Genomic DNA, 14525 nt, shown 5'->3' with positions numbered 1-14525 from the left:
TCACCCTCTGTCTGCAAGCTCCATTTTAGCGCCTGTCTCTTTAAGACCCCCCTCCTGAAAAACCCAAGTCTGCTCTGATTGGTCAGTGTTACCGGGTCTTCCGCATCTGCGCTCTCTGCACCGTCATTGCAGCTGGGGAATGATTGTAACGGCACTGCAGCGGCACTTTCTACCTACATATAGTATAGATGTGACATCACAACCGTACGGAAGCCTCATTTAAAGGCACATCTTCTGATTATGGGCTGTGTGCATTTCTCTGTGGATTGAGCGTTTTGATACTTTCACAGTATTTATACAGCATATCAACCTGCTTTATTATCAAAAAGACAATATGGCACCTTTAAAACATACTGTAGTTGGCAGAAGTGCATCAAGTCAATGGAGAAAAACTGTAGTGTTTTACACTTTAAGAATTTAGTGAGTCAGTGCGGCTTTTCAAAGCAATCGTAAAATACTATTAATATGGGTTATTTCATCATCATGCCACATACTTGAGCCCAGACCTTTTTAGGTGTGACCTGCAGCCATGTTTTTGTGGTACTCACAGGCGTTGTAGGCTTTCTTATGAGAGAGAATCTCCACCACGTCTTTCTTTTTAAAGTTCTCTGGCAAGAAGGTTGGCTCTGGAGGAGAGACTGATAATATTAACAACAGTTTAAGGATGTGTTCTCCAGGCACCGGGAAACAACACACACACACACACACACACACACACACACACACACACACACACACACACACACACACACACACACACACACACACACACACACACACACACACACACACACACAGGCTCTATGTGGCAGGTTGATGCGTTAATAACACAGCTCTGCCATTTGAGTCGCTAAAGGCCAAACGTCTGGGAGACCTACAATAAATAACAGTGAGGTGTGTGTGTTTCCTCTGGCAGAGCTGTGTTATTACTGAGGTCGGTCAAGACAGGAGAGGAGTGTGGAGGGGGGATGGTGCCTTATGGAGAATGGATTTGATGTACAGGTGAATGGAGCAGCTCCAAAACAGGTTATGGAGAACATCATAACTGTAAAGGTACAAACAAAACAGGAGATGTCAAACAATAATCACATCACTTTTACAGTGAAATAGTCCTCTCATAATCCATTTGATGGTATATTGTCACTGTATGACATCCAGCGTGATGTAAATAAAGATATGACGATGATGGTGCAGTATGATGAAGGGTGATCACATGCACACGACTACTTACTAGATCGCCGTTGAGTCCCGAAGTGAAGATCGAGGTCCAAGAACTTCACCATGTCAGTGAGCTTGTCGTAGTCTGAGTCCTCTCCGAGCTAAACATAGAACAAGAATACACTCTGTACTCTTCAAAGACACAGTCAAAGCTTTGCAACCTAAAAGTAGCTGTCGAAAGATTCAAGATTTGAGCTCCGATGCTGCCATGACTCATCAGAGACACAACAGACTGGATGAGTAGGTCTTTCCGAATATGGGAAGAGAAATGTAGGAGTGAAAAAATTCACAGCCAAGGTGGGAAGATTCACAAGTCATGATATCGTTTACTGTACTTACTGTATGTAAGGTTTTATTTTTTTAGGCAGACCCATGCATGCTTTTTTTCTTCCCAAATCCCATCTTGTCTAAGACTAATGTGACAGACTCACCTGACCCCAGATGGTTCCCTCGGAGTTCTCCACCTGCTCCCAGCGCAGCCTCTTCACACTCATGTGGTTGGTGTCCGAGGCGTGGTGGTCCGACTTGGGAAGCGGAGGCGGGTCACAGGGTGGGGGCAGAGGTGGAGGTGGGGGCGGAGCGGCCTTGGGGATCAAAATATATAGAGAGATTTTTTTTAGCTCACAAGCTTTCACCAAGAGAGTTGGGAGCATTTTGTGTGGTAGAATTATCTCCCCACTACACGCCAAAACGTCAGCGGATGCAGTGCACTCATAGTTTGTTTTGATACTCTCATAAGCAGAGATCGCGTGGGTGCGTGGGTGTGGCCGACCCAAAACCCCAGACTGAGTAGGGGGCCCCCTCAAGGGCCGCCAAACTTACGTCACTTGAGGAGAAGGGGGCCCCTGCGAGAGTAAAGCTGCAGATAGATGGCTTAATGAAGCTCATTACCGCACAGGATAATACGTTAAGACTATTTAGCTGTTCTTATCAAATGTAACAGTCACTTAACTCATGGTTACGCTGGTAAACCAGCACAACAATGACAACTACCAACAAAACCCTATATTCTAAGCAGACACATTTAAAAAAAAAATTAAAAAAAATAAATAAATAAGATTTTATCATGTTGGGGTATGGTTTTTGTCCTGTCAAACTCAACATCTTTCATTTGCATGCACATATATATTGTGTGATGCCAAATATATATCATCAAAAAAAAAGTATAGCTTGCATGATGCCAATTCTTTTCTGTGACACTTCTGTTGCCGTGTAATTGCTGCACTCCCCTGTGTTTCAAGTTTCCATGATTTTTCTGTTCTGGCTGAAAACTAGGTCAGGTTTGGAGCAACATTTATATTACTCATAATGTTTTAAAAACTACAGTAAATGCAGATGTTACCTGCTGTGTCTGCTGTTCCTGCTTTGGGGTTTCATAGGTTTTAGTGTGACTGGGGAGGGTGGAGTAAGAGGCCGGAGGCTTGGAGTGCAGCGGGGAGCCCCCGGGGCCTTGGCTCGGACAGTGGGACGAGCTGTGATCCTGGAGGGAAGGCGGCAGCGGGCCCTGATAGCTGTGTTGGTGGTGGAGCTGGTGGTGCCTCTGGAGGACGAGCTGGCTCGGTCTCAGCGGCTGAGGGGAGGGCTGGGGGGACGGCTGCAGGATAGGCTGGGGCTGACTGAACTGCCGGGGGAGGTAGCAGGGGCGGGACGGCTGGGAGGAGCGCAGGGTGCTGGAGCCCAGGGCGCTGGAGCCCAGGGCGCTGGAGCCCAGGGCGCTGGAGCCCAGGGCGCTGGAGCCCAGGGCGCTGTGGCCGTGCGAGAGGCGGGTGGTGGTGGTGGTGATGGTCGTGTGGAAGCGCTGATGAGCTTCTTCTCTGGCGGGGAGCACTTTGTGTAGAGGAGAGCGGTTGGACAGGAGGGTCCTCGGGGGGGGCGGCGGAGGAGGGATGATGGGGTGCTGCGGCTGGAAGGGCATCCGGCTGCGGGGGACGTGCTCAGGGGAGAAGCGGACTGGCGGCACGGGGTCAGTGAATTGAACAGGGGGCGGTATCAGAGACTGGAAAGGTGGGGGAGGCGGGGGGCTCTGGGTGGGAGGTGGCGGGATGAGTTCCGATCCTGAGGAGTAGCAGGGAGAGGAGGCCTCGTCGCTGCTACTGTGATCCTCGCTGCTGCCGCTGCTGAGGCGCCGGGGCACGAAGCCCATGTCCTGCTCCTCCTGGAAACTCATCTGGAGGGAGGAGAGGGGCACCATCACACCCTGATAATCACAACTTTCACCTCCACATGCTCTCATACAAAAGGAAAATTAAAAAATTAAAAAGGCATTGTGCTCTTTGTAGTTTTACACTCTTGCTTATCAATCTGCAATCATTTTTTTTTACCTACTTATGGGACAAAAAAAGCCACACAAAATAAAACTAAATAACCTTATTTTAAAAACACATGCACTTAAATATGATCAGTACTCCAGCCAAATCCATCTATTTATGGACCACAAGAAATGTGATGCAATAAATGTGTTTACTGTAAAATACTGAAAAGGATACTCAAAAAGATCAGTTTTAAAAGGTCCCATGGCATGAAAATTTCACATTATGAGGTTTTTTTAACATTAATATGAGTTCCCCAAGAGAATTTGGCCAACCCATGAGAGAGAGACATCATGGCTTTCAAACGAGCAAAGTGGCACTTGGTCAAGGCCACACCCCCACCCTCCACCTTGCCCACCAAGGCTGAATTTCGGGAAAAAGACTTCAGATCCGCTATTAGGGGACCACAAGGTCTATATAAAAGCATCCAAAGAGCACCATGTCATGGGACCTTTAAAATACGTGCAACCAAGTGAATTAAGTACAATACGCTGCATTCCCCACAAAACCAACACAAAACAAAACCGTCCTGACAAAGACGGAACAAGATTTAACGTCATCCAGCATCTTATTATAACCTTAGATTAAATTAGACTATACTGTACAACTGAGTATCATGTTTTACTTACAGGCATCCCTCTTCTTCTGAAACCAAGACAACCACCTTGATATATCTGTTCATGTGACACAAGTGTTCATTGTAGCGTACATTAGAGCCGCTCTAATGTAAACATGCAACACTACAACGTAATTACTTTAGTGAAATGTGCATTTGCTTATTATGTGATAATAAGCAAATGCACAACAGTAAGATTGTCTAGAAATGATGCTATATTTTATACTTTAGCGCTAGAAAAGTAACTATGAGACAGTAGTACAGTTGCTATGAACACCATTACAGTAACTATCCGCCTCTAAAGTGCATCTTACATTATCTGCTAATGGGTCAGACCCAGGCAGACCCAGGCTATTGCTCTACAGCACACACCAGATTAACTCTACAGCAAAAACAAATAATGCTTAAAAACAACTTGAAATCACCTTAAAATAAAAAAACATGTACTCTGTGTGTGTGTGTGTGTGTGTGTGTGTGTGTGCGCATAATTACAGCTGAGGATGCAGTAGATTGGAGGCGGGTCTTCCTCACCTCCTCATAGTCATTCTCTCCGTGTACAAAGTCATCCACCAGAGTGACCCGGTGGCCCAGCTGCTCGCTCAGAGAGTCCAGGAACTTGTCTGTGTCCCGGCTGCGAGGCGGGCGGGAAAAGGTGAACAGCTTCTTGCGGCGGGTCAGCGTGTTGGGGCCGCCGTCCGAGGGCTGAGGGGAGGCGGGGGGGCTTTCCAGGCTGACGTAAGGGTTGGAGTCCACGCTGCTCTGGTGGTGGATCTCATACACAGGAGTGGGGAGAGGCTCTTTCCAGGACAGGGACAGGCCGGATTTACGGCTACCTTTAAGGAAAGGAAATCAAAGATGGTGGCCGTCAGCGTGGGGGGGTGCGCGCGTGAGCGTGTGTGTGTTTGACGCTCACGCTGCACATGTTTCCACCAGATCATTTTTTAAATTGGAATTATAGCCAACATTATGCTACTTATTCCCTGAAGAAATTATGTGTGACATTCTTGGCCATGTTGTCGCCTTGGGTGTCCGTTCTTCTGAGGGGTTACCATGGCAACAAAAAGATAAACTGCAGGCTCATGGTCGCACATATTTAGACTGTAGATTTTGAATGAGTTCTAACCTAAACACGTTCGGTGGTTCTCGTGTTATGTTTACATGATCAGATTGGTAAAAACCAGCTCATTTAAACATTCAAAAGCTTGCATGTTTTCATTCATGTTAAATCAACCGTAAACACAAGGCTGCAGATGAGAGGATATGTATTTCCGTAGCGTGGACTTCTTCATGTGAACCTTACTAATATATGTGACATTTTTAGTAGGTCAGTGGATGTAATGCCATGCCTGTCGCCTTTAATGACCCATGTCCATCACATTAGCATTGTTCCCTATTCTGCAGCTTGTATTTACAGCAAATCTAACGTGACTTGAACATGGCATCAGTCGTGTGCTAATGAGGCTCAAAGTGATTGCAGTTGTCATTCCTGCCAAACACTACAGTATATCTGCATTCAGTAAGTCATTCTGCAAATGCATCAAGCCTAAATGGAAGCGACTGTGAACCAATGATGAGAGCATGCGTCTGAAAGCATGCGCACATTGTGTGTGTGTAAATATATATATATATATATATATGTGTGCATGTGTGTACGTGTGTTTGGGCGTGTGTGTGTCGGCCCCAGGGGTACCTGTTAGAGGGGGGAGTGTGAGGGGGGAGAGAGAGCGCCCGTAGGCCTCAGTCTGTCCCGGCCTCTCGGGCTCTGCTGAGGAGCCCCCCCGCAGTGGTGACACACTCTTCCCCGCGTACACGTTCTCCAGCTCCGTGTACACCCCTGTCATCTACGGGTGGAGGCATGATCAGCTGGTTAGCACACAATCGCTGCGACACATTCGCTTTGAAGGCCGGCTGCTTTTAAAGCGTTTCAGGAACAATTTGCACGCCGCAGGTTAACTGCAGCCACGAATCAAATTGAACATGCTTTGAATCGCAGTCATCTCGAGCAGACCTTCAAATGATGTGAGGCCGGAGAGCACAGATAACATAACTAGCATTCATTGTGCCAGTTGCTTAACAGCTTGGTGCTGAAAAGCTGCAGTTATACCTACATGATTGAGGTCAGGGGACTCGGGGAAGGAGGTTCCATCTCCTGACTGCCTCTCCTCCGGGCTCCCGGATTCATCCACATGAATTCCTAAAGCACAATAAGGCATGAACAGTGACACATGGACGTAAGCCTCCTCCTTCCATCCACCCCCCAGCCAAGAGGGGAGAGAGGATGAAGTAGAGAGGAACAGCGTGGAGGAGCAAAAGCTTGGCTCCTGGTGGAGGAGTTAGCAAATGGTTGATGTAATGCCCATGAATGAAATCTGCTGGAAATAAACAATGCATGTGTTTCCAACCTGATAGCTTGGGGACACTATCAAAAGCACAGCTGAGATATGGAGTTAATGTATGAATGTAGAATGGCCATTTCTGTCTTATGTAGCCTTCAACTATCCACAGAGGATTTGCCGCGCACACATCTTTTTCAGCAACAGTCTAACAAATTACACACATTCCCATCTGGGAGCTGACCAGTGTGCACGCAGCCTTGTTACCGAGCTCTGAGCAGTTCAACTGGAGAGACTGGGGGTTAGATGCCTTGCCCAAGGGAATATTATTAGTACAGTAACTGCTGAAGGAAGCACATTTACAATCTCTACCCAGACTTTCATTGCATGTCCAGGGATCCCAACCCCCAAATACGATGCAATAAATACTGAATTAATAATGAAGAGGAGATTTCATAAGAAAAGCAAAATAACCCACTCACTTTACAGTCGTCGTTAAAACTTGTAATAATTGATTTTCTTGGACCGCTTGGGGGGAAGCAACAAGATGTGAACACAATGCTGACATGTCATCACTTTTTAAGTGGACAATATCTGTTCAGCTCCCATTCTGTAAGCTCAGGAAATCTGAAAACGCCCATTTGGGTGAGAGGTTTTTGATCCAGAATTGAGTGGGAAAGCGAATAGAAACCTTGGTATAAACCCGACCAAGCCTGTGGCGATCACACTGATTTTATGCTACACGGCAGTAAATCCTTGTTCTTGTTGTGGTCACGTGCAGCGTACCCATTCCCAGGTGAGTCCCGATGATGCAGTCGTCAGAGCTCCTCTCTCGGACCATGCCGCGATAGGACGACCCCGTCACGCGCATGGAGCTGCTCCGCCGGTGGTGCTCCGGGCCTACGTCAGGCTCCAACGCGGCTGCAAAACACACGCATACATCATCGCAGTTTTAAAAAAAAAAATTATTTACAAGCTAATTAAACACAGCTGCTCTTTCGTGCCTGTGTTAATCTATTACCAGGTGGTTAATAACAAAAGCTTGATTTTCAATCAAATCCAACAAGCAACTTATTGATTGGGTGCTGAAACTGTATGTGCATCACTTCCACCTTGTGTGTTTTTGGCTCACCACTGCTCTTGAAACCCAGGAAGCGTGACAGCTTGCCCTGGCAGCGCTCCTGTTCATCGTACGTCAGTAGCTGGGAGATGAACTGCCAGATCAACTGTTTGGCCGGAGTGTCCAACACTGGAAACACGTCTACTATCAGAGTGTCCACATTCCTGCAACAAACACACACACACACACACACACACACACACACACACACACACACACACACACACACACACACACACACACACACACACACACACACACACACACACACACACACACACACACACACACACACACACACACACACACACACACACACACAATGCATCCTTAGCACACATCTTTATATAACCAAACCAACCCCTGTTTACTGCTGGTTAGCATATGATGTAAGGATTTAGCTGAGATTTAGATTCTTTGCATCTGTAATGACACGTATAGCTGAGAATGAGATACAGGATGAAAAGATGAAAAGGTGGGAGGATAACAGGGATGTCAGTTACGGTACAGTACAGTAGGAGGCCTTCGGGGGTTTATACTGTATGCACGTACTGTAGAATTCAATGGGTATTTTGCTCATAATCCTGCAGCATCTGCATCATCGGCAGAGATATTGCTCCATGCATCTCTTCTCGTTTTTTTTATTTTTTTTTATGGTTTTTCTCTCACTGTCCTATCACCATCATTAACTCCACGTCTCTCTCTTTCGTCTGTATTAAGCTACATTGAGTATGATAAAAGAACAGTTTCCCAGGCAACAGCTATACCTATGTCAATAAAAGCTAGCTAGTTAACAAGAGTCTTGCCGCCAAGATAGTTTGACAAATGCTGAGAACTGAACTTGTAAGCTACATTATTTTCTGCTATAGACTGCAGACCTTCGTGTTTCTTATTCCTCATACATCCTCCCATGCACTCTGTCTTCTACTCCTTTTTATAGACCCTCTCTCCCCCTCCGTCCCACTGACCTGTGCTGGAAGAAGGTCTCCAGGGACTTGCAGACTGTGTACCTCTCCTGGATGGTCAGCAGGTGCTCCAGCTGCTGGCTGAAGGTCCGCCCGTGGACTTTGATGCTCGGCGGAAGAATCTCTGCCACCCACTGCAGAGAACTGAGGGCTGGGGACCTGCACCGCGGGCAGAGTGGGAGATTACCATTATTCTGTCATTCATACATGTATACTTACTAAAGTATTGTTTCTCCTTTGACATCTTTATCGACAAATGCAGCGTCACTTGACAGAGGGGTCTGATGTTAGTTTGCTTGTAGCTATACAGACCATGAGCTGCTAGAAATGTCAGGTTTGTTAGTGCGGTGTGTATTAACCTGGAGCGCGGTAACGTGGTGGGGGCCAGGCTCGGAGACTCCTCCGGGTCGGTTTGGTCTGAGGAGTACTCAGACGGACCCTCCTCCACCACCAGAGTGGGCATTGCCCCACTGCCCTGCAGCATGGACACCACCTTCTCATGGGAACAGTTCCTACAAAGAGACAGAGAGAGAGAGAGAGAGAGAGAGAGAGAGAGAGAGAGAGAGAGAGAGAGAGATGAAGAAAGGGAGGGACAGATGTAAATATTGGAGGGTTGATGGACTTTTGGCTAAAGCAGATGGAGTGGAGTAATGAAATCTATTGCATGACTTCTAACAAACTGAGGAAATAATGTAATTAATATAAGCCAGTGGTTGTTCTTTTTACCTGTCACCCTTTAAAACAAGGATATTTCTCTAGTTACAAAGGTCTACCTGTTGTAAACCAACTAACTAACCGTTTTTTCCATTGTTATACGTAGATCCCATACATACACCATACATATGTTCCCTTTGTAAACACAAAGCTGAAATCTTCCATATATCTTGTGCTTTATTTTCTTTCTCTCTCTGGTGAAATACTCCCACTGCTTTTGCTGGTTACCTCCTACTGCTGCAGCGCTGTGTTATCAGGGAGAACAGCGAAATTATACGGTGCCAATCAAATCAGTACATCAGGCAGCCATGGGAACAGCTGTTCTTCTCTCAAATGGCTATCGAGGGTAGGGAGGGGGGCAGAATGAGTAAAACTGTTTCCTTCACACAGCTCTGGGTAATATCTTGGCTTATATTTTGCTCGGTACACTTTATTTACTCAGTGCGTATAGGTACTATTCAACTTCATCCACGCTGGATTTCTTATCTGCACTCCTACACTCACTCTCGGAAAATCAAGAGGCAAAAGGTCAAGAAGTTGTAAAGTCCACACACGACAAGGACTACTCCCACAAGAGAAGATTACATAAAGGCACGTGCATCGGCCCATACATACATACTGTACCTGCACTGACACACGCCAAGGTTCAATGAGAATACAGCGACATTCATAGTTTATTGAATCATTCAATATTTTGAGTTAGATGAGAAGTCAATCTTCTTATCCTTTTGCCCTATATATATATATATATATATATATATATATATATATATATATATATATATATATATATACACACAAGCTTCAGCCTATTACCAGTACTTTTCATAGCTGAGACTTTCATTTCTCCTGACGATGACTGACCTGCAAGCAGCTCAGAAACAGTAAAATTATCATTAAAGGGAAAAACTACAACCAAAATAAAAGCGTCATGTGTTCTGTGATGGATTATTTGGCACTGTGAAATATGTTTTTCATGGTAGCAGCAGATGGATTCTCCTGGAGAAAAACAAGCTATTTCTAAATATACTGCCTCAGTTCAAGAACTTGGACAGAAGGCAAAGACAAAATACTACTACAACTACTGCTGCTGCTAATAATAATAATAATAATAATAATAATAATAATAATAATAATAATAATAATAATGTTATCCATTAAAGACAAACCTCATGTCCAGTCCATTGAGAAAGAGGATACGGTCGCCTGTTTTCAGTCCACATTCCTCAGCAGGGCTATCTGATAAGGGGAAAAAAAGAATGCAGCAACTCTAAATGAATCCGGGCTTGACAAAGTGATCCTGTCACAACCTCACCAGCTAACAAGGTCCACTGAACAGAAGGGAAAGATGGTGACTAATGTGATTCTGTCAATCTGACATCCAACAAAGCCCATCAACAGACGAGATGATCTCCATGCTAAATTCTTATTAAGTAAGGAAACTGTCAAAACAAATCCCCAGTGGAATCTGTTCTGACTACACTGTACCCATCGACCATCGCCTCCTCATCTGTCAACTCACTGCTACATTTTCCCCAAACTGAATGTCATGTCATTGTTTTGGTTGGTTGTTTTTTTAAACACAAAGTTTGGATGTAACAAACTCTTGCACATTCACGGGCCACGAGACAGACTTTGAATCACGGCAGTTTGTCAGTGAAGGATCTGTGTTCAGATCACGATGAGAGACATGCTATCCGCCCCCACTATCTCCATATCAACCTCCATAAGGCCCACTGAGTCAGTCAGGCTCGGGCCGCTTCAGCACATGATGGTGGGCGGGAACTGTGCTGTCAACACACACACACACACACACACACACACACACACACACACACACACACACACACACACACACACACACACACACACACACACACACACACACACACACACACACACACACACACACACACACACACACACACACACACACACACACACACACACACACACACCTCCCTTATCACTGGAGGAACCTGGCAAATTCCCTCAACAGTAGCTTCACTGCCTCTCTTGTCTGCTACTTTTATTTAGAAAAGCAATAACAGTTAATTAAATAACATTTGACCGCAGGAAAATCACAAAATGGAAGTAATTAACATTTTTCACCAAAAGCTCTTAGTAGCAGTTACCCCGACAAATATTTAACAGTGAATTTCATTTTTGTGCCAATAATCTCTCTGGTAAAAAAAAGCAGCTAGTGGTGTTTTATCCAAACACTCATTTAGCAGTGCAAATATTCCAGCTGTGGCTACAGCTACCTTACTGATTACAAAAGAAACAATATTTGTTATTTTTGTTACTCCCAAACACACCCCTTTTTCCAGTCTTGATGCTAAGCTATGCTAACCAGCTGCTGGCTGTAGCTTCATATGTACCAGCCAGACATGAAAGTGGTATCAATATTCTAGTCTAACTCTCTGCAACAAAGCAAATAAGCGTATATCCCCAAATCTCTATTTCTTAAAGGTCCCATATCATGCACATTTTCAGGTTCATACTTGTATGTGCTTTAATGCATGCTTTAATGTTCATAAAACTCATTTTATATTCATACAGTCTGTCTGAATATACCTGTACATTGTTACCCTCTGTCTGAAATGTTCCGTTTTAGCGCCTGCCTTTTTAAGCTCCCCTCCCCAAAAAAACCCCGGCTGCTCTGATTGGTCAGCCTTAAATTGAGCGTTTTGATACTTTCACAGGAATTGTATAGCACCTCGACCTGCTTTATAATAAAGAAAGACTCACTCTTTGCAATACGGTAATATGGGACCTTTAAAGAAATTATTTTGATATCTCTACATAATGGCGTCTTCTATTATATCTTGGTTGTCTGTGAATTTAAGGTTGTAGAAGGATTACAGAGCATCCATTAGATAAACTCAAGAAATAAAAAGGTAATCAAGCTGAAAACTAAAAAGCATCTGAAAAAAATCACAAGTTATGTGTGTGATGTTTATATGACATCTAATTTATTGTATACGCCATTTGTACAAGTTTTGAAGGTGTATTTGCTTTCCTAAATGATCAATTTCTACAAAACAATAATGCATCATGTGAATGTGATCATTGTGCTGAACGTAAAAACAAACGTGAATGTAACTGCGTAGCACTGACTGCTTTAAGCGCCTGTTCCAGCACAAAACAGCCTGTTCTAAGTGTGTTCCTCTTAACAATTCATTGGTGAGTCAGACTAATCCACTTCCTGGTACACTCATAGTCACACACACACAAACACCTCCTGATCACCTTTAACGCCCAGCGGCTGGCACAACAACGGGTTCCCCCGCATAAAATACATCTGCCTTCGCCAGCCAACGCAGAACAATGTTTGGGTCAAACCACCACACACACAGAGAGGAGGCATCTACTAGGAATGTACTGTACGGGTTTTAAGATAGAAGCAGTACCTGGGATAACCGAGTCGATGCAGACGGGGGCGTGACCTCGAAGCGTGAAGCCAAAGTTCTTCTTCCCTCGGTAGACACGAATTATCCTGACAAAAAGACCGGAAGTGAGATGAACAATTAAACAAAAGATTTACAGACAGTGTCTTAAGTGTAATTCTTGACTTTTTATACCAATTAAATAATACATTTGAGCGCAATAGTTCATTACAAAAAAAAAAATGTTCCCCAACTTTAGCCGACACACAATATCATAAAGTTTGTTTGGTAACACTTTACTTGAAGGTATCTACATAAGAGTGACATGACACGGTCATGAACGTGTCATAAACATTATAAACAACTCATAAACGTTTATGACATAACGCTTCTGTCATTAAGTGTCATTCGGTTTTTGTCATGATCAAGTTAGGGTTATGGTTAGGGTTAGAGTTAGAGTTAAAATGACTGTGTCATGTGTTCATGACAGTGTCATGTCACTCTTATGTAGATACCTTCAAGTAAAGTGTTAGCGTTTGTTATTTTGTGTCATATTTGGTCAATGAAATGTCAGAAAAGAGTGAAAAAGACCAATCAAAAGGTCTCCAAATTGCTCGATTTGTCCAACCAATGGTCCAAAACCCAAAGACATTTGGTTTACAATTATAGAACACAATGTCTCACATTTGAGACACGGGAGCCAGGGACTGTCTGGCATTTGACTGATTTAACAAATAATAAGTTATAACAATTGTTGTCATTAAATCGTTTCAGCATAAATTGTGACATCATTTAACAACCGTTCTGTGAATGGACGGGAAGCCCAGCTGTCTCTGGAAGATGGAAGACTCACTCACTGCTGCTCACAAAGCTGTTTGTTCTTCGCTTTTGTTTAGATGGGTCACTTCCTGTAGGTGGGAGTCTGAACAAGCGGCGGCATGACGTCTGTCTTTACTGCAACCCAACTTTGTGATTTAGGCTCACAACCTGGCTTTTTTTTTTTTTTTTTTTTTTACACAACAATCCCAACTAGTGCCACCTCGACTCCAGATCACTCCACACATCTTTCTGTGGGTTTTATTCTCCGGCTTCCGGCCTAAACAAAAATGATTTAGGACATACTCAACATTTAAAAAAAAGCTTTGACATTTTGCTGATGCTGGTGCTCCGCTTTAATTCCTCCCAGTGGAGGAGTACACGGTGGAGCCTCCCGTAACATCAAAGATGAGACACTTATGGTGTCTATCCACCAGTGTGTTGCCATGGAAACGACTCAAGGCAACACTGCCTCGATATGTAAACAGGGGGAAGACAAAAAAGACAAAAGTGGGGGGGGAGAGAAAACAGACAGATCTGTTCTTTGATAGCCGCGATTACTGGTGTGTTATGTAAGTAGAGCTAAATGCAGATCGGCGCATTGGGTGTGTGTGTGTGTGTGTGTGTGTGTGTGTGTGTTGGGCTGTGCAGCCACAAGAAGAGGCAGCATCCGCCTTGAGCACACTTGACAAACTGATTCCCAAAAGTCGACACCAGCTGCACTTAACACTTTGACGTGATTTCACATGAACTATGCAACTACTGTGCTGCGGCACAATGAACCAGATGCCAATTGTCTATGTAGGCCAATATTGGCTTAAATAGACAATTGGGAATCTATAGTGATTGATTTTGAGTATCAATGGGATATCAATGGGTCATTTTGTAAAAATGAGTAAATGTTACGATGTATCTATCTATCTATCTATCTATCTATCTATCTATCTATCTATCTATCTATCTAGTTTGTTACTGTGAAAACAGTGTAACACAACACTCTTGAGGGACATTGTTTAGCCCAGGGAAGGCGTGCTGTACATTTTCA

The 14525-nt window shown here is 44.3% G+C and overlaps 1 protein-coding gene across 5 annotated transcripts in view; it reads right to left on the bottom strand.

The window, feature by feature from the left end:
- Positions 1-14525, bottom strand: part of grid2ipb (glutamate receptor, ionotropic, delta 2 (Grid2) interacting protein, b) — a 45195-nt gene that overhangs the window by 10391 nt on the left and 20279 nt on the right. The window contains exons 7-20 of one of the 5 annotated variants that reach the window (XM_039787221.1): positions 12689-12774; positions 10445-10514; positions 8921-9073; positions 8565-8720; positions 7609-7760; positions 7263-7397; positions 6252-6337; positions 5834-5984; positions 4636-4976; positions 4157-4201; positions 2561-3385; positions 1650-1802; positions 1232-1319; positions 549-638 (exon numbers count right to left, since the gene is read on the bottom strand). In XM_039787221.1, coding sequence (XP_039643155.1) covers positions 549-638; positions 1232-1319; positions 1650-1802; positions 2561-3385; positions 4157-4201; positions 4636-4976; positions 5834-5984; positions 6252-6337; positions 7263-7397; positions 7609-7760; positions 8565-8720; positions 8921-9073; positions 10445-10514; positions 12689-12774 — 2531 coding nt within the window. The remainder of the gene's footprint in view (positions 1-548; positions 639-1231; positions 1320-1649; positions 1803-2560; positions 3386-4156; positions 4202-4635; positions 4977-5833; positions 5985-6251; positions 6338-7262; positions 7398-7608; positions 7761-8564; positions 8721-8920; positions 9074-10444; positions 10515-12688; positions 12775-14525) is intronic. The other 4 variants (XM_039787222.1, XM_039787226.1, XM_039787224.1 and 1 more) reach the window with 4 other exon arrangements.

The sequence above is a fragment of the Perca fluviatilis genome, chromosome 21 (assembly GCF_010015445.1).
Source record: "Perca fluviatilis chromosome 21, GENO_Pfluv_1.0, whole genome shotgun sequence".
NCBI lineage: Eukaryota > Metazoa > Chordata > Actinopteri > Perciformes > Percidae > Perca > Perca fluviatilis.
Note: the sequence above shows the minus strand (reverse complement) of the source record. Positions and strands in the feature narration are given on the sequence as shown.